Source organism: Alosa sapidissima, chromosome 2 (assembly GCF_018492685.1).
Source record: "Alosa sapidissima isolate fAloSap1 chromosome 2, fAloSap1.pri, whole genome shotgun sequence".
Classification (NCBI taxonomy): domain Eukaryota; kingdom Metazoa; phylum Chordata; class Actinopteri; order Clupeiformes; family Clupeidae; genus Alosa; species Alosa sapidissima.
In genome coordinates, this window is record NC_055958.1 from 29923954 (window position 1) to 29943953 (window position 20000).

The following is a 20000-nucleotide window of genomic DNA, read 5'->3' on the forward strand; positions in this document are numbered from 1 at the left end:
TTTACTTACAACTGAGAGAAAACTACAATCAGTACCGGCAGAAATATTTCACATTGTGCCATCTGTTTCATGAAGCTCACGAGAGGGGGAAAAATAACACCCTCGCCTTCTCTTTCCCCCTCACTGACATGCACGTACTCTAACTGTAGATCTCACAGCCATGCAGCAGGCTGCAAACAACATTCTCAGTAATCACTTGTTAATGTATGGTAAAAAAGAGGAATAATCAGTGATAAAATGCTTCATAGCAACACATCACCAGATTGACACAGTTACCAAGTTTTTTTTTTTTTTTTCTGACAGTAACGTTATGGTGATGGACATCTGCCAACCAAATCATAAAGGCAAGGCCGGATAACCAGATGCTACTTTGTGCATACATCTGCATTTAATATCTTTAGATGCAGATTTTTAAGAGTTTGTTTTTTTTTAGTAGTGACAGCTGTCAGTGAAAGCTGTCATCTGAAGTAAATAAACAAAAATAAAAAATATGTTGATTTATAAGTATCTACACTACAGCATCCAGATGCACCATGAGAATCTGAAGCCAGACAGACAGGGCTGCAGAAGCTAAGGCACGGCCAGATAACCAGATGCTACTTTGTGCATACATCTGCATTTAATATCTTTAGATTAACATTAAACGGCAGCCACCCCTGACTGTCATGACTCTCATCCCACTGATAAGACATTTGTTCACTGCAAAGCATGAAACCCATCAACAAGAGCACCAATCAGCTAATCAATTACTCATAAAAATGCATGATGGGGAGATGATAACGGCTGATGCAGACAGTCAAACACTGGTGGTGGTGTTGAGCGAAGGGTTGCTGGAAGAGGATATTGTCTCACACGCACTCTTTCTCGCAAACACACATACATACATCAACACACACACACACGCATGCATACACACTCACTCACATCCACAGGCACAGACACATGCATCCACATACACAGACACACACAAACACACACACACACACACACACACACACACACACACACACACACACAAACACACACACACACACACATATACACACGCACACACAGACACGCACATAATATCGGTATCGGCAATTAGAACGGCCGATACATAATTACAAATTCAGTAGGATTAAAGGAAAACCAAATATTCATCATCATTTGGCTGCATTTTCAGTATTGGCGTTAAGTAGTAGTTTGTCCACCAGATGGCGCATCATTGCAGCGAGACGCAGACGGCTCTGGCGAGATGTAACTTTGTTGGAGGTTAATCTAAAGTGGGTTGGAAAGACAATACACGCTTCCTACTAGGACAACACTGTAGTTTGCCGCAGAGAACGTCTAATAAGGGTAGGATGATTTTCACATGAAATGTAATTCCAATTTTCATCTTGAAAAAAATAAATCTGAGAATGTTTATCGGACATGCTTGGTTTTTACTGCAGGTAGGCTATGCTAATCTTATACAAGTTATATCAATAGCCTGGGACCTAGGTAAAAAAATGTTACCATTAGCATTGGTTGAGTGATGGAGGCCAATTTGATTATTGGTGTATTTGTAGAAAACCATAAATGCGGTTACCAAGCAAATTGATAACAGCGTTGTAGTTGTATCTTTCGACTGTCATCTCAATTTTTCTGACCATAGTAACAGGAGCTAAGTGAGTTAGCCACAACGCGTTTGCCAACGCGATAGTTTTCTAATGGAAAATATACCTGAAACATAACCTGTCTATGAAGCATCCTAACAGGCTGGGACATTTCTGCTTGCTAAATAGGGTTTTCTGCTGTTGATTCGCTCACAGTCCTTGGTGGCCCTGTCGGTGCTTTGTAAAATGTTGCATTAAGACCACAAGTTTCAAAAAGCATCTGCTAACGTTCATTCCCAAACACCCACTAGCTACTTCAATCCTCTATTTTCAAAGGTGTTTCAAGTAAGGAAGAGAATGGTTCAAAGTAAAGTAGGCTAACCAGGACTGAGATGACGTAATTGACTACATAAATTCGGTCACAATGTAGATTTATTAACGCACTCGTGATGATCTACATCTCCATTTAAACCAAATGTTTTAGAGCGCACTTTGAGAGATGTATCCAGGGCAGGGCTGTAGCCTACCTGTTGCATGTGCTACAAAAATCATTCTGTGCGATGGATGATTTACCAACGTTACTGTATGTCTAATACAGTTTTGCCTATGGCTATTCATGCGTGAGACTGAGACGCTTGTTCATTTGTTTGAAGTTCGTGTTTAGGGTGTGAGAGGGGAATCGATGTGCTTGATTCCAGCTTGGGTAGTTGTAGTCTATGCGATTAAAAAGCATGTGCGTGTGAAGTAGCCAACACTTTCATTATGGCTGCTTTAGCCACAGCTACTGTACAATGGCTCCTATTTAGAAGTGGCCACTTCATTTGCGCTTTCTGTGATTCACACAGAATAGTTCTCTATAGCTCTGAAACTGGGGGGGCGAACATGTCGCAGAGGGGACGCCAGAGCGTGGATATCTCAATCGTAAAATTAAACAATATTTCTATCGGGCGCCTACGTTGCCACGAACAATAACACAGCTCTCAACTTGGCCCGTTAAAATGTGAACAGTCTAGCAACGCATTTCAGGCAGGCCCTTTTGGACATGTTAGTTATTTGTACCACTGGCTAGATGTAAAACTGCATTTCGTTTTAGACTATTGGTATTTAATTTGTGCATTGACAATAAAGTTGAATATCATATGAACTAAAGATAAATAAATAAATAAAAGTAAAACGGATACCTTCAGCTTTCCCCTATACAATAGCCTACAGGTGTACATGACCTTTCATCAGTCCAGTTGCAATGGATGAACTGTGATGAACTGCCCTACTTGTGATTGTTTAGAGATTTTAAAGGTTTTATAACAATGCTACAAATTTTTTGGCTAGTGCTACAAATATATTCACCTTCGCAGCGCCAGTAGGCTACTTTCTGTGCGGCCCGCACACACACACACAGGCATACCAAACAACACAAAAGTTTCAAGAGTGGGGGATGGAGTAGAAGATGGAGACAAATTGATTAGTGTGATTTATGTTCGTGGAACGGATGTACAGGACTGAGCGCCGGATATTTTGTACCGCTATGCGGTACATCTAGTTATTATAGTATTGCCACACACACGTCAAAGCTTGAGATGAAAAATAAATAGTTGCACAACTTCATAGCCATGATTCAATATTAACCTGTTGAGCAAGGAGAAGTTTTAGTATTTACACTAAGACTGAGGAAAGACTGAACTGTAAAATTGCTCGACCAAAAGGAAATCAAAGGCAGATTCAACCATTTTAGAGAAATAGAGGTCAGAACTCCACACATATACCATATGCTGTATGGACCCTTTCAACAATAAAAACAAAAACAATGCTTGAACATTCTATTTGGGCCCCAATCTACTTCCTCTGCATTAAGATAACATATGGAATGTTAAAAAGGAAGTCTTGTGGGGCCAACTATGATGCTGATAATGGAACTCTCTTGAAAGGGTCCATAAAGGCTCGGTGATTTAGACCAGAGGCAGTGACCCAACCACTGAAAGACTTTATCCCATAGTGTCACCCCATAGCCCCCTCGCCAGTCAGTTTTCATGAGCCACCAAATGGTAGCTCTAAAGCTATCGCTAAAGCTAACCTGTCGTCTGCCAACCTGCAGGAATTGAATCAGAGACCCAGCACAGAAAAGCCAGCGGTCCGTGACGGGCCTGAGCCCTCCGCAGACGAGCTTGTGGAATTGGGTGAACCGAGACAATGGTCGGGGAACAACAAAGTGTTTAATGGCGTTTCTTCTGCCCGAGAATAGGCTTCTCCACCACGCAAGACAGAAAAAGAGTCCTCTTAAAAATAGCAAGTGTGTGTACTTCAGCAGAATTGTTGCCACATCAGGTTATGCTACTTTTTCTGAGACACATCAGAAATTGGATCAGTTCTTTTTTATATTGAACTATAAAATGTGTGATGGGCTTAAACAAAAAATAGCCCTGATGTAGAAACATACTTGTTTCAATGTGCATTTGCTTTAGTAATGCATGGAAGGCTCTTTAGCCAATTCAGATATTTCCGGCGGAACGTCAACTATGTTAATGACATCTTCTGTTATATTCTGCCCCTTTCTTTCACTCCAACAATGAATATCTTGTTTGTGGCCAACGGTGCAACTCTTTACTCAACTTTGACACATGCATTAATATTGTAATGTGCTCATTAACTAGGTACACCCACGTAAACAGGTACGCTAAAATAATAGCTGCTGCAACACACCTGACACTCCAGCAGAAATATATGAGCTGGCTAAATATCCCTCCGTGCATAAATTGAATTGTTTGGGCAAGGTAATGATCATTTAATTTACTGTGGCTATATCTCCCTTAGTGGAGCAAATGTCTAGCTGTGGCAAGTTATGGGTTATTTTCTGGGAAGCTCACATGTTGATATATTGCACAGCCTCCGAGAACTGGGAGTCGCACTGAATAAAAGCATCTACTACATACATGCAAGTATAAATGGCCTGTCTCAAAGGTAGCCTGATGCCTTTTGCATACCCTGATGTGTGTCAGCCAGGAAATTCTTCCCCATTATTCAACAGGAGATTCCACCCTTCTGATACGGACTCGGATGATTTTATGCCATTTCGGTACAAAAGAGATGTATTCAAATAGGAAAGATTAGCCAACACTCATCCACTTTCTTCTCTCCTCTCACAAATCTTTTGTGCTCAGAAGCCCAATCTTTTTTGATTCCATCAACTTTCTTATATTCATGCAGGATTGAAAGAACCCCCCCCACACACACACACACACACACACACATACGCACTCACACAAAAGCCTATGATGCTAACTAATGAGATTCAAGTCCCTTTTCTGAAACACTATCAGCTCCCTTCATTTAGTCTTGGGAGGAGGAATAAAAGGGGCACAAATGAAAGTGGGCCATCTGCATGTTCTTCTGCTCCGCTTGATTAATTATGTCAGGGAGACAACAATTGATCGCACACTATCAAATACCATTCATTTGCTGTAAAAAAAAACGGAACTTGGAATTCACTGCTCGGCGGCGTGTTCACTTCCAAGTAAATGGACTGGATAATTTCTTGAGTGAATCTTAAATGTGCGTCGATTTGAGATGCATGGCGTGGCACCAAACTAGGCGGTCGGCGAGGGAAACGGGTGACGGGTGACGGATGTCGCGAAAAGCATAATATTTGGTTTGTACAGTAAGTGCAACCTAAATGGCGAGACGCAGCTTTTAGACAACAGGTCAACCCAGAGGCTTCACCATCTCAAGAGTGAGAGAGAGAGAGAAAGAGAGAGAGAGAGAGAGAGATCAGATAGATGGAGACTTCTGTTGTGGGTGTGTGAGGAGGTGAGATTTTTCATCTATTACTCCAACCCTTTCAGCAAAGAAGCGTGTGATGACAGAGAGAAGAAAGAGAAAAGAAAGAGAGAGGGAGATAAAAGGAGAGACGGAGAGGAAAATGAGAGAGGGGGTGGGATAACAAAGGAAGCAGAGAGAAAAGAGGTGTGTGTGTGTGTGCGTGTGTGTGTGTGTGTGTGTGTGTGTGCGTGTGTGTGTGTGTGTATGTGCACTTCTTCTCCTCCACTGTTGGGCTGATTAGAGAGCCCATTAGCGGAGCGGCGGCCTCACGTAAGATGGCTGAATGTGATGCACGCTCCTCAGCAGAGGGACGGAGCAGAACAGGGGCACGGAGCTGGAGCTGGGTCACACACTATGGTTCTAATGGTCCTGAAGGAGCTTGGGTTCTTACGCCGAGAGAGAGAGAGAGAGAGAGAGAGAGAGAGAGAGAGAACCTTTCCGTGTCTCTCTCTCTCTCTGCTCCATTTACCCCTCACAGGGAGAGTGAGTCATCTCTAGTGCCACAAGAGCTCTCCACTAATGGCCGATGCATCTGCTACTGGACAAAACACACTGGAGCCAAATACACTTGCTCCGGCTTATGACAAATAAGGCTTGCACAGGCTTGCTTCCTGCACAAAGCACAGGCTTGCAAAGGCTTGCTTCCTGCACAAACACACACTGCAAGAAGGGACGAGGTGTGGACACGCTGTCCATTCCACATGATGATTGGAGGATGAGGAATATGAAAGCACCCGACACAAAACACCCAAATCAAGTGTTCAAAAAGAAAACTGGTGTGTAATCATTGTCAAAGATTGCACTCAACAACAACCATTTTCACTATCAAATGTATTCCTAAATAAACCACCATATGCTATATTGAATGTGCATATTAACAGGAAGGGCCTGAGCACAATTGATTGATGAGAGATCAGCAGGGCTGAAACAGGAAGCCGGATCAGTGACTGGCCCGGTTTAGATCTGCAGCGTGCCGGTCAGTGATAAATCCGCCGCTGTGGTGTTGATGGGTATTGATAACTGGAAAGGCAGAGTTGGCTGGGGGTCCTCTCTGCTGGCGGACCCTATCTGCCCAACGCGGCAGTGCTTTAAATAACAGTTATCAGTGGCTTTAGCCCTGGGAGAGTGCTGGGCTTAGATCAGGCTACGGGACCAGAGGGACCTATCTTCACTACTACAGATCTTCTCCCATGACATGCTGTGAGAAGATGGAGTTTTAAAAGGCCTATAGAAATGCGGAAATTAATATCAAGTATTGAGAACACCCTGACAGGGAGAGTGATGTTTGTTGTACAACAACATGGTGATGCTGCAATCACATTATTCTCTTCTATAAGGGCTGTTTTAGTCAATGTAACATGTAATGCTGTCTCAGTAGTGATATTGGTCTCTGATACATTATGCCTGATACTTGTATTTCCCTGTTCTCTGCAAGTATTGAAAAAAATATGGAATTTAAGCAATTATACAAACTATAATAATAATAATAATAATAATAAGCTTTATTTGTATAGCACCTTTCATACACAGAATGCAGCTCAAAATGCTTTACATTTGAGGCATGTAAGGCTGCCAGTCTTGAATGTCTGTGTATAAAGTTAAATAATTGCGACATATGATTGATAATGACTGACTATTATTGTGGTAACCCTTTACCCCCCATATGGCAACTGTGGCAAGGAAAAACTCCCATATTCCAGGAAGAAACCTTGAGCAGAACCTGACTTAATAGGGGGAGCCCATCTGCTTCTGGCTGGCTGCGCCCTCCAATGGCAGCAGATGTAGAATAATCTGAAAAAGTAGTCTACAGGATAAGATGAGTTAACTAAAAGCTTTCCTGTACAGGTATGTTTTCAGATCTTTTGAAAAAATATTTACTGAACTCGCCTGCTTGATGTACAGAGGCAGGGTGTTCCATAGTTTGGGGGCATAATTGATAAAAGCAGCTTCTCCACTTTGCTTGTGGAGCACTTTGGGTACAATTAAAAGATTAGAATTGGATGATCTCTTTGTGGTTGATAAGATGTTAAAAGCTCAGAGATATATGAAGGTGCTATGCCATTCAGAGCGTTGTAAGTAATTAACATAACCTTAAAATAAATTCTATAGGAAACAGGGAGCCAGTGCAGTTCAGCCAACACAGGGGTGATGTGTTCTCTCTTCTTGGTCTTAGTTAAAAGTCTAGCCGCAGAGTTCTGTATGAGTGCAAATTTCTTTAGATGTTTTTTGGGAAGACCAGTGAAAAGTGCATTAGTCTAACCTGCTAGAGATAAAGGCATGAATTAGTTTTTTCTGCATCTTGTTGAGTTAAAAAGGGCCGCACTTTGGCAATGTTTCTCTGGTTGAAATAGGCTATCTGAGTAACTTTACTGATATGGGGCTTAAAACTTAACTCTGCATCTAAGATGACACCGAGGCTTGTTACTTTTGGTTTGACCTGGTGTACCAAGTTCCCCAGATTACTAAGAACAATGTCTCGCTTTGGTTTTGGTTCAACCAAAAGTAGCTCTGTTTTGTCATCATTTAGTTTAAAAAAATGTTTGCTCATCCACTGATCAATGGAGGTTAGGCATGCAGTGAGGGAGCAAAGGCCATCTGGGTTAGTTGGCTCCACAGAAATATACAATTGGGTATCATCTGCGTAGCTGTGGAAGTTTACATTATGCTGACTTATGACGTTTCCCAATGGAAGCATATATAGGGAAAAGAGCAGAGGACCAAGGCAGCTCCCCTGGGCCACACCAAAAGGCAAGTCATGTTTTACAGACACATGATCTCCTAGACTTATATAAAAAATCTCTGCCAGTAATGTAGGTTTGAAACCAGTTTAGAGCATTATCAGAGAGACCCACCCACATCGCAAGGCGGTGAATTAGGATGCTATGATCAATAGTGTCAAATGCCGCACTCAAATCTAGAAGAATAAGAATTGAGACTTTGTTTGAGTCAGTAGCCAGTCTAAGATCATTGACTGTTTTTACTAGAGCCGTTTCTGTGTTGTGATTTGATCTAAAACCTGATTGGAATTTTTCAAGGATACTGTTTTCGTTGAGGAAGGTATTTAACTGATTACAAACGACTTTTTCAAGTACTTTGCTCAGGAACGGTAGGTTTGATATAGGCCTGTAGTTGCTCAGATTAGTATGGTCAAGATTCAACTTTTTAAGTAAAGGTTTCACAACAGCGGTTTTAAAAGCAGTTGGAAATATACCTGTTTCTAATGAGGTATTTATTACCTTGAGAATAAAGGGAGCTAAGCTATCATATACATTTTTGAGGAATCTAGTAGGGATTGGATCCAAAGCACATGTTGAGGAGCCGGTTTGAGTTATAATTTTACTAAGCTCAGATTGAGTAATAGTGCTAAAGAACCTTAATTTTGGGGGGCTGTTTTTGGGTGTACTATCAAACATATTACCTATGTTACCAATAGCCCTTATAGAAATTACTTTGTTTTTGAAGAAGTCTGCAAATTCTTCGCATCTTAGAGAGGATGCTTGACTGAGTGTATCAAAAGGTGTTTGATGCAATAGCCTATCAATGGTGGAGAACAACACCCAAGAGTTTCCACTGTTTTCATTACCTTAGAGAAGTGGTTCCTTCTCTCATTCAGAATAGTATAGTATACAGAACAGGTATATGAACATAGCATTTGGGTCAGCATCAGTTAAGTAGCCCTAACATCCTTGATGAAACTCCATTATAAAGAACACAAGGCCAAATCCGCCATGCCGTGTCCTTCTCTTACGTACAGAAGCACGCACTGCTACTCAGCGGAAGGCTACTCATGTCCATGCACTCGCCCACCTGGCCCGCTGGTTACTCACCGATGTGTAGAGATGGCCTTCTCCATTCATGGCGATGTATAACCCTGTCTTCACCGACTGAATGGCGACGACTCGAAGACCCACAGGGATGAGGTTAAACAAAGCTGCAGAGAGAGATAAAAAGAAAGGGGGGGGGGGGGGGGGGTCAGGGGGGGTAAGGTAGGGGGTGGAGGTAAACATTAAAAATCACAGGAGCGAAAGTCTAATCAGTCACATTTTTGTTTAGAAGTGCTGCATGTGCCACAAGTTCAAAAGAGGTCAGTCCGAGACACTGATTTTAGTCACTAGTTTTGTGTATGTGTGGACATAACTGTCTCAACAGCACTGGACTGCAAGGTCCTGTTATTTCATGCAGAACCCTTTGAAAATCTTTTTCTCAACCTAACAGCTTTACAAAATCTTGAGTTAATGTAAGTCCCTCTCTACCCCGAAGAACATTTAATGTGTGGGGGCATTAAAAAAGGTTCTAGGCAGAATCTTCATCTCCATCAAGAACCTATGCAAAAGCTTTCCGTTCTAGGAGTACGCCACACAGCACGACACGGTCCTGCACACACTGGAGCAGAAGCCATTCGGCGGTACAGTTACAGTCCCTTAATAGATGTCACCAGAGGCGCATGGCTGACTTAATGGCTCCTGTTGTTGTACTAGCACGCTCTTAGGGCTTGTTAGGAAATGGCCACTGTTTGTGCGGGCGGGACATAACAGTGGTTGGGCTGTGACACTAAGTGCATCAACATGCCTGATTTAAATCTGCAGTGCGATGAGCTTGAAGGTAATTGGTATTGGCTCTGTGTGTGTGTGTGTATGTGTGTGTGTGCGTGTGTGTGTGTGTGTGTGAGGGGGGGGGTGTTGAGGTTGGCCTGGGCCGGTGAGCAGCCTGGCTGACTGACTGATTTAGGGGCCACGGGGCGGTGAGTTTAGAAGTGCCTCGGAGGCAGTGATTATAGACCAGGTGAGCTGGAGCGTCAGCCACAGAGAGAGAGAAAGAGAGAGAGAGAGAGAGAGAGAGAGAGAAAGAGAGAGAGAAAGAGAGAGAAAGAGGGAGAGAAAGAGAGAGAGAGAGAGAGAGAGAGAGAAAAAGAGGGAGAAGGGAAGAGAGAGTGGGTTTGAAGGGAGAACGGGGGACCTGGGTAGAATTAGAGCTTTCAGTTTGGTATTTCATTCCATTCTCCTTTTAGACAACAAAAGCACGGGAAGGTGTTTTAACGACCATGCCAAAATCAGAGTAATTTGTAGTGTTTGGTGTTGTAGGTGTGTGTGCAACTAGGCGTGTGAGTGTGTGGCGTGCAGCCCCATACGTGCCTACTATAGATGTATGTGGACATATGTAGGACTACTGCCCCATACAGGAAGTGGCATATGTCATCTTGACTGGAAGGGCATGAGTGACACCATGCGTGCTGAGTGTCAAACTATCGCTAGAGCTCCAGCCCCAATTCAAATTAACCAGCTCTGCTCTTGCCTGGAGCACACAGCAAGAAGCAAGCAGCCAGGCTAATAATACCACCATCACACACACACACACACACACACACACACACACACACACGCGCACGCACACGCACTCACTCTCTCTCACACACACACATCACATACACACACACACACACACACACTCTCTCTCTCTCTCTCTCTCTCTCTCTCTCTCTCTCTCTCACACACACACACACACACACACACACACACACCATGTGCCAGTTTCCTTCCATCTCTCTCCTTCTCTCTTTCACACACATACACACACACATATACAGAACAACACATCACTAACACACACACACACACACACACACACACACACACACACACACACACACACACACACACACACACACACACACAATCAATCAGCATAGCCCCTAGATACAAGCATAGCACAGGTCTTTTGGGAAAACATCTTTTTTGTTATAATCAGAAGAGTCTTATTAAAAAAGTGCAATGGCATGAAGACAAAAATATAATACCGTTTCTGCAATCTTGCTACATTGCAAAACATGCTACATTACAAAGATGCTACATTCAACACTACACACACTATCTGTACCCTATATTAATAAAATATTCTATTATATTAAGGCAATATTCTATTTATTTGCCTGGGTAAACATCTCATTTGACACAGTGTCATGGAGGGGCATGTCTGAAATAGGTCTGCATGCATGAGTTCAGTTCTAGCACAGAGTGAGGGAAGTGAAGGTCCAAACTCACAAGAATTACTGCTGTCATCCTTGGTCCCATCCAGAGATCCATCTGGGTTCATTTGCAAGTAGTATCCCTGCCTGCAATATAACCTGGTCACAATACCCTTGAGCTGTGGGTCTGCAGGAGAGACAGAGGAGAAGAGAGAGAGAGGGAGAGATAGAGAGGGGTAAGATGGAGAGGGAGAGAGAAAGAGTAGTAGCTGGTTAGTCAAATGAACACATTTCACCACAATGCAGGCGATAATAACATTATTTCAGATAAGGTTAAAAGTGTAAGGTTAACATGAATTAGTAGAGACACATTCTCAAAACATAGTTTTCACGCCAAAGACATAAAAGCAATTGCATGAAAGAAATGAAAACAATGAAAGAAAAAGACAGAAAGAACTGGAGAGAAAGAAAAAACAGACCAAGAATGAAAGAAAAAAGTTCAGCCATTCCAGAGGAAACCCCATTAACTGCTTTGAACACGCATTACAGTAATTCACAAGATGGAACGGTTCTAATGTCATGACATGACACATGACGAACGGTTCTAATGTCATGACATGACACATGACGGGCTCAACAGCGCCCTCTTTAGGTACTCCATCTTCACTCTACCTGCTCCTCATCTCACTCCCTCACATTCACAGAGGAAATACTTCACAGATATGATGTATGAATCACTCCTGATAGTTATTCATCTACATCCAAAGAGTACCGTAGCATACAGTGCTGGCAAAACAATGCGTTATAATTGCATGATCTGAATTTATGTGTATTCTCAATTAAAGAAAGATTTCTCTGCTCAGCAGGCACAGTGACATAGCTACGTACTGTATAACGCCAATGCTGAAGAGAAGGCAGTCTACAGCCTTACACACAAACTGCTGTGCCGAGAAGCCTACCAGTACAAGCCTACAAGTCTACAAGTACAAGCCTACAGGTACAAGCCTACAAGTCTACAAGTACAAGCCTACAGGTACAAGCCTACAAGTCTACCAGTACAAGCCTACAGGTACAAGCCTATAAGTACAAGTCTACCAGTACAAGCCTACAGGTACAAGCCAGGTGGGAGATTTGGATTGGCAGGTAGGAAACATGCCATGGCAGGATCCAAATATTGCTTAAACGAGTTGGTTGTATATAGAAGCAAGGCATCAATCAGTAATTTGCACATTAGCCAAAAAGCACATTGTGATCAGTGCTTTTGCTGCCATGATGCCTATTCTACATTTTTGAGGGCAGTTATGGACCCTTTCAAGAGAGTTCCATTATCAGCATCATAGTTGGCCCCACAAGGCTTCCTTTTTAACATTCCATATGTTATCTTAATGCAGAGGAAGTAGATTGGGGCCCAAATAGAACGTTCAAGCATTGTTTTTGTTTTTATTGATGAAAGGGTCTATAATAGGTCAGATGTTCAGGTTTCTTAGCGCAGCAGGCAGACATCCCTTATTGCTGCTGCTGCACACACATACGCACGCACACACACACACCCACACACACACACACACGCACACACACAGACAGCTGGGCAGTCTCCTCTAATGGCCCAGTACATGGAGTGGTAGAGAGGTCAGCCAGAGATTTCACGCTGCTTTGCTTGTGTCGCATTCTGCTGTTGCAAAGAACCACAGGGTTCATAATTCTAAAAATTCTAATTCTAAATCTATAAAAACGTGTGTTTGAGCGTGTGTACATGTGTGTGTGTGTGTGTGTCTGTATTTGTGCGTGTACGTGTGTGTGTCAGTGTGTGTGCGTGTGTTTGTGTATGTACTGTACGTGATGTAAATCAGCCTTTGGGGCCAAAGCTGATGGGTTAAGTTGAAATACAAATAAATAGGAAATCTCTCTCTCTCTGTGTGTGTGTGTGTGTGTGTGTGTGTGTGTGTGTGTGCGTGTGTGTTGTGTGTTATACCTAGCATCACCTTCCGGGCCTGTGCCTTTCGCATCAGATCTGAAGAGAGACCCTTAGACTCCTACCCCCTGTCTGCCCCAATCAGCTCTTCAAGCAGCCCGCAGGTGATGAGGTCCCACCTTCACCTGTGCTAACAGTGTGTGTGTGTGTGTGTTGTTTTTCTATGCTTAACTGTATATGAGTGAGCATGTGTGTGTATGTGTGTGTATTTTTTAAGTGTTTGCATGTACCTGCATCACACAAGGTATATGCAAAGGTCTGTCTACATATGTGGCAGCACTCGAAAACCCACGTCTGGCAGCCTGTCCTGATGTCTCCGTGGCCAGAGGGCACACATGTGTGTGTGTGTGTGTGTGTGTGTGTGTGTGTGTGTGTGTGTGTGTGTGTGTGTGTGTGTGTGTGTGTGTGAGGACAAGGCTGTCAGGCTGGGGAATCGCCAGGCAGTACTATGACCTTTCCCCGAGGGAGAAATGGGGGGGGGGGGGGGGGGGGGGTGAAGAGAGAGAGAGAGAGAGAGACAGGAGGAGCCAGGGAGAAATCCTTGCCTACAGTAGAGACCCTATGCGATCACCAGGCTTACGAACGCGGCCTTAACAAATGTCACAGCGTAGCTCCTGCATGTGTTCAACAGTGCAGTGCTGTGGGTCTCCACGCGGAACAGAACAGCACAGCACAGCTGCTCCATCACTGTAGGAGTGGAGCATAGCAGCATAGTGGGAGGACATCTGAAAAGAGCTCCTCTAAAAAAATAAAGAGAAGCTCCTTGGTGTGGTAGAACCGAAGGAAGAAGTGAGGAACACAAGGAACAGGAACAGTTGAGAAGAATCCAGTTGCATAATTGGTGCAAATAAAATGACTATTTTGCCCTTTGGGGTGCTACGTAATTATGATTTAGCTAATCACTGTTGAAAATTATTCCTGTGTAATCAAAGTCAGTCGACTTGCTTTTCTTTTTTTTTTTGTTCTACAGAAAAATCAAGCGCTGTTGACTGTGTGTGTGTGTGTGTGAGTTTGCGTGTGTGTGTCTGTCTGTGTGTTTGTGTGTGTGTGTGTGTATGTGTGTGTGTGTGTGTTGTGCGTGTGTGTTGTGCGTGTGTGTGTGTGTATCTTGCTATCCTCCCCCTGTGTGTAGTGTACAGAGTAGTGCATCACTCTACAGCACAGACCATAAGCATAAGCACATGTTGCACAAAATGGATTCCTTTATCTGTCCATGCTCCCAAAAGCTGTTGCATTATGCTAATATCAGGTCCAGGGTGCGGTGCTCCAACAGAATACTAGAGTTCCTGCCGCTTGTCCCGAGTGTCAGATATTTAGTTCCATTATCCATATCCTTGTGCCCCAATTTGTTTTAATCTCATTTTTTAATTATTTCATATTTTATAGTAATTTGCTTTCAAAGCTTGACTGCTGACCTGAGTATGTTTCTCGGTGTGTGTGTGTGTGTGTGTGTGTGTGTGTGTGTGTGTGTGTGTGTGTGTGAGAGAGAGAGAGAGAGAGAGATGGAGACAGGAGGGAGAGAGAGATAGTCTGTCTCTCTCTCTCTCTCTCTCACTGTTTGTGTGTGTGTGTCTCTCTCTCATTGTGTTTATGTGTGTGTGTGTGTGTGTGTGTGTGTGTGTGTGTGTGTGTGTGTGTGTGTGTGTGTGTGTGTGTGTGTGTGTCGGTGTGTTTATATGTATTTTTATGATGAGAATGAAGACTCAGTGGTGACTCCCAATAAGGAGGTTGGCCAATTGGCTACCAACCGCCCAGCTCCCAACCAACTGCTGAAAGCCACCAATAACTTCAGAAATGCCGCAGCACCTGACTCACATAATGCACTGCTAACACACTGAAACACTATTGTGGGAGCAAGGGCTACAGGTCATCACCATGTTTACCTGCAACAGGTATGAGCCACCTTGCACCCACATGTGTACACACACTCTCCAAACATGATATGAATTAACATGATCCTTCCCATCATCCATAAAACTCTATGAATGTCAAATACATGTATAACTAGATGTACCGCAGAGCGGTACAAAATATGACCGCCGCCCAGTCCAGCACATTTTTTCCACAAAAATAAATCACGCTGAAAGGCCTATATGATTCTAACTGTCTCACTAAATTGCATTATCCACACTCAATTCTCACTGGTATCTGCTAGACAACAAGTACCAAAACATGATTAGTTCATAGATTTCACATGTAAAATTCATTTTATTCAGTTTTCACAGAAAACTGTGTCTGCCCTACCCTCCTTTCGGGGGGTCCAGTACAGCAGGGGGGCTACAGATCAAAACAAAAAACGATGGTTCCATGCTATCCATGTGGGGTTACATGCCCACCAAGTTTCGTGTACCCTGGTCTTTCAGTGTCCCGGGAATCCTTGTTGGTGTACGGTCACTAAATGTACACATAAATTATTTTATTGTAAGGCCCCCCATGAACAAAAGTTCACAAAACTTGCCATGCATTCGGAGGGTGTCATAATGATCCTACACTTTCAATTTCGTGCAGTTTTGACCATGTCAGCCAGAGATATTGTGATGAAAACACCTAATTTTTTAATTTTTAACTAGGTGGCGCTATACATGAAATAAGTGGTAATGGGATGGGTTGACATGCTTGTTTACAAGTTGTTTTATGATAGAGAACAATAAGTACTCCATTCTTTACACGGAACAAATACCACCGTTTATCCAGACTGAATCTTTGGATAAATGTGCCACGTTACGGCACATCCGTGAGGCAAACATACAACAACAACACAACAACAAATCTTGAGCACGCTTCTCCACATATTATTCATGACAGCCAGCAGAAAATCATGTATTAGAATGTTATGGTAATGGCTGCTTCATGTCCGGATGACTCCCCAAGGTAATCCAGATGCTAGCCTGCATATTATCCTTCAGCCACATCTGGCAGTGGAGCTGAACTGGGGTGATTTGTGTGTGCATGCGTTTAAATGGCAAAAGAGAGTCCTCTTCCATAGCTCTAGTGATTAAATAAGCCTTACGGCAGAGATACAGAGATCAATCTCTCTTTGTGGGCTATAGGTGGGCATGGGGGAATGGAATGAGAAAAAATATTAAAACTGTGTACGTGCGTGCGTGCGTGTGTGTGTGTGTGTGTGTGTGTGTGTGTGTGTGTGTGTGTGTGTGTGTGTGTGTGTGTGAAAGAGAGAGAGAGAGAGAAGTGGAGAAAGACAGAGAGAGAAGAGAGAAATGTGGAGAGAGAGAGAGAGAGAGGGAGAGATGTGGAGAAAGAAAGAGAGAAAGATGTACAGAGTTGAGACATGGGTGAGACTGTTGGCCTTAAGACAGCCCTCTTACTCCAGGGCTTTTGAGGTTGATTTTCACACTGGCAAGAACACAAATGGGCAAAGAGGGGAATGAGAAAAGGAGGAGGAGGAGGAGGAGAGGAAAAAGGAGAGGGAGAAAGATAAGTGAAGGTGTGGAAATGAGAGTGAAAGAAGCTTTCTGATGGTGTCTGAGGTAGCCAGCAGACAGGGTGGTGTATGTGGTGGGGTATGGAGGGTGTGTGTGGGGTAGTGTGTGTGTGTGTGTGTGTGTGTGTGTGTGTGTGTGTGTGTGTGTGTGTGTGTGTGTGTGTGTGTGTGTGGTGAGAGTAGGACATGCTCTACTGCGCACAGCAGCTACAGACTTGACCACAAAATGTGACTGACCTAGTTTGGATGTCTCTGGAATATGTGAGGGGCTTTTCCTGTCCCCCCACACACACACACACACACACACACACACACACACACACACACACCACTGGGATCCAGGAAATACTCCGCAGCACTGTTCTGCAAAGACTACATCAAACAGATCCAACGTTCTATCAGCTCTAGCATGATCTAAAATGGTATGTAAGAACATGCCATGCTTGCTGAGAGAACATTTGTCCCATTACGGTAACTAATAGTATAGCAGCTGCCTAAGAAGGGACTATATTACATCATACAAGACAGTACTGCATGGTCCCATATTTGCAATGGCAATATCAAGTCTACTACTACAAAACAGAAAGTGTTATAGTGTATGATGTGATGATGTAGGCCTATTATCATGAATAGATACTACTCTTCCTACAATTCTAACTGTTTCTGATATGGCTAAACTAAAGTGATGATTCTGTATGAGCCCCTTTATCCACCAGTTAGTCCACGCTCTCTAATTGCAGTACACTGGACTGGCATTAATTAGTTTCAAATGGAGTGATTATCAATACCACTTGACCCAATACTTGTTCGTGCTGCGGTGGAAAAGGTCAACAGTAATTCAGCTTTTTTTTTTTTCTTTCATTCCTTGCGTTCGCTCACATGACATTTCACACACTCTGCACTCCACGTCCCCTTTCGGCCGAGTGGATCAGCGGGGGAGAGAGACGCAGCCAAACAATAATAAAAACAACAACAAGAGCGATGGAAAAACAAACCGACCAACGAAACGCAGAGAAGCGTTGAGCAGAATGAATTAGACGTGTCAAAGGGCTTCATTTATCCATCTATTCAACAAACAAAGAGACGACCCTGAGACCAGTTTAGTCTGGTGCCAAGCCAGACCGGATGGAAGCCACATCTGGGCCAGATTTAATTCTAGAACCCACTGAATCTGGGTTCCAACAGTCATCGATAAAAAACAAAAATGGAGTACGTGCTGGTTGTCTGCGAGCATAGCACTTCTCAAGAAGTTCCAACTGAGCATGAGCGCCGATTCGTTCGAGCGCCGATTTGTTTTACCGTTTTTTTCAATTGTTTACACGTAATTTAGAAAACCGGGTTCTTTTTTTCAAAATATAATCACAATTATCCAAACACCACACTCAATTTGCATAATTCCTAGATTGTTTGCAAAATGACACACATCAGTCAAAACATACACACTTCAGTCAAAACATATACACATATTTGTGAAAATGCTATTAGTTTTCATTTAACTAACACAGTCCTCAATGATCAGACACTATTGCAGCCAGTTTCACATTGCTGTGAAAAATAAAAAACACATTTGTAAAAAAACTAATGTTAGGAAATGGCATGTGCTAGATTTTTGGCCAGACATTGTTATGTAAGGGATCATTTAGATGACAAAAAAATAGTGACAAACCCACAACATTCTTCATGATTAGTTTGAGATATAGGGAGAACGTACACAAATAGGCCTACTATAAATTTACCAAGCACTGCACAACACTGATGCTGCAGACTGAATATTTCAAGTATTTACTGTATTTCAATACTTACAGTATTTCTTACCATAATCAGTTACAGTAATCAACCGACAATGAAATCAATGAAACAAATAAAATCTGTAGACAAATAAAAATTACTGCATGAAGTACATACACTTTGACTCTGAAGAAAAACTAAGCAACAAGAATAGTGTAACTATTCATCATCTCTCTGTCTGCCTCTTCCTCTATCTCCTTCTTCTCCTCTGCCTCTACTTAGGCCTCCTCCTCTACCTCCTCCTCTTCCTCTACCTCCTTCATCTCCTCTTTGAGCTCCCCCTCTCATTCTCACTCTTCTTCTTCTAGCTCCTTCCATTTTTGTTGAAGACAGGTGAACTCACCTGCTGCCTTTTATAGCACACCTTAGTGCTGCGTTTTCAAATTAGCACATGTGTGCTTCCACAACTGGTGAATGTGGTTATCCAATTTGTTAGTGTGGTCATTGGCAATCCGGGCTTTGTAATGACGAGGAAGTAACCTCACAATCCTTATCTGTGTCTAAGGTGTGCAAAATGTGTGTAGTTTTACAAATCACTGTGTGTAATGTTTTGCAAAAAGGGTGAAGCAGACATTGTATGTAATGCTGTAAATCTGTGGAGGTGTTTTGCTCCTTGGAGTAGAATTTGGCAAATTGTGTGGAAGTTTTTATTTTAGTGTGTAAACAATCGTAAAAAACTGTAACGTGTTTAAAGTGCCTCCTCTAGGAAAGGGATAGGTGGACCAACCAGGATCTCTGGGGGGGGGAGTGTCCCCCGATTCAGAGCAGACCACAATCGGCCATCACAGAGTAATGCAACCACTCACAGTCAGCAGTGACGAACGGCCCAGGTCTGACAGGCCGTCATGAGCTCACGCCTGAGACAGCGGGAGCACCTGTCATTGCCGCCACTCAAGATGTGATTAGCCAACAGAGTGGGGGTGTAGAGTTCAGCTAATGCTGTATGTATGTGTATAAGTAGTATATATACTCTTTGATCCCGTGTGTGTGTGTGTGTGTGTGTAAGAGAGTATGTGTGTGTGTCTGTGTATTGTAGCTCTGTGTGTGTGTATGTGTGTATGTATATACAGTAAGAGATTATGTGTGTGTATCGTAGCTCTGTGTGTGTGTGTGTGTGTGTGTGTGTGTGTGTGTGTGTGTGTGTGTGTGTATGTATAAGAGAGTATGTGTGTATCTGTGTCTGTGTGTCCGTGTGTATCGTTGCTACCATGACTTTCTCTGCTGGATAATATGAATCTGACCGGTAGAGAAAGGCATCTACGTAGTCTTGTCACAAACAGCAGAACATTGCTCTTAAAAAAATATGTTAGTGGCTATTAGTGTACAAAATCCCTCTGTGGATGCATGGTTTTGCCTAGAAAAGGTTTGTGCAAGAGTTTGGGAAATGCTTCTTGTAATCCACTCACCCACTTACCCATAGTGCTCTCGCCCCCCCCTTTAAAAGTA

General features: G+C 43.0%; 1 protein-coding gene across 4 annotated transcripts in view; it reads right to left on the reverse strand.

Moving 5' to 3' along the window:
• Positions 1-20000, reverse strand: part of fgf14 (fibroblast growth factor 14) — a 168962-nt gene that overhangs the window by 41278 nt on the left and 107684 nt on the right. For all 4 annotated transcript variants that reach the window (XM_042077818.1, XM_042077800.1, XM_042077815.1 and 1 more), the window contains exons 2-3: positions 11429-11539; positions 9218-9321 (exon numbers count right to left, since the gene is read on the reverse strand). In XM_042077818.1, coding sequence (XP_041933752.1) covers positions 9218-9321; positions 11429-11480 — 156 coding nt within the window. In that variant the 5' untranslated portion in view covers positions 11481-11539. The remainder of the gene's footprint in view (positions 1-9217; positions 9322-11428; positions 11540-20000) is intronic.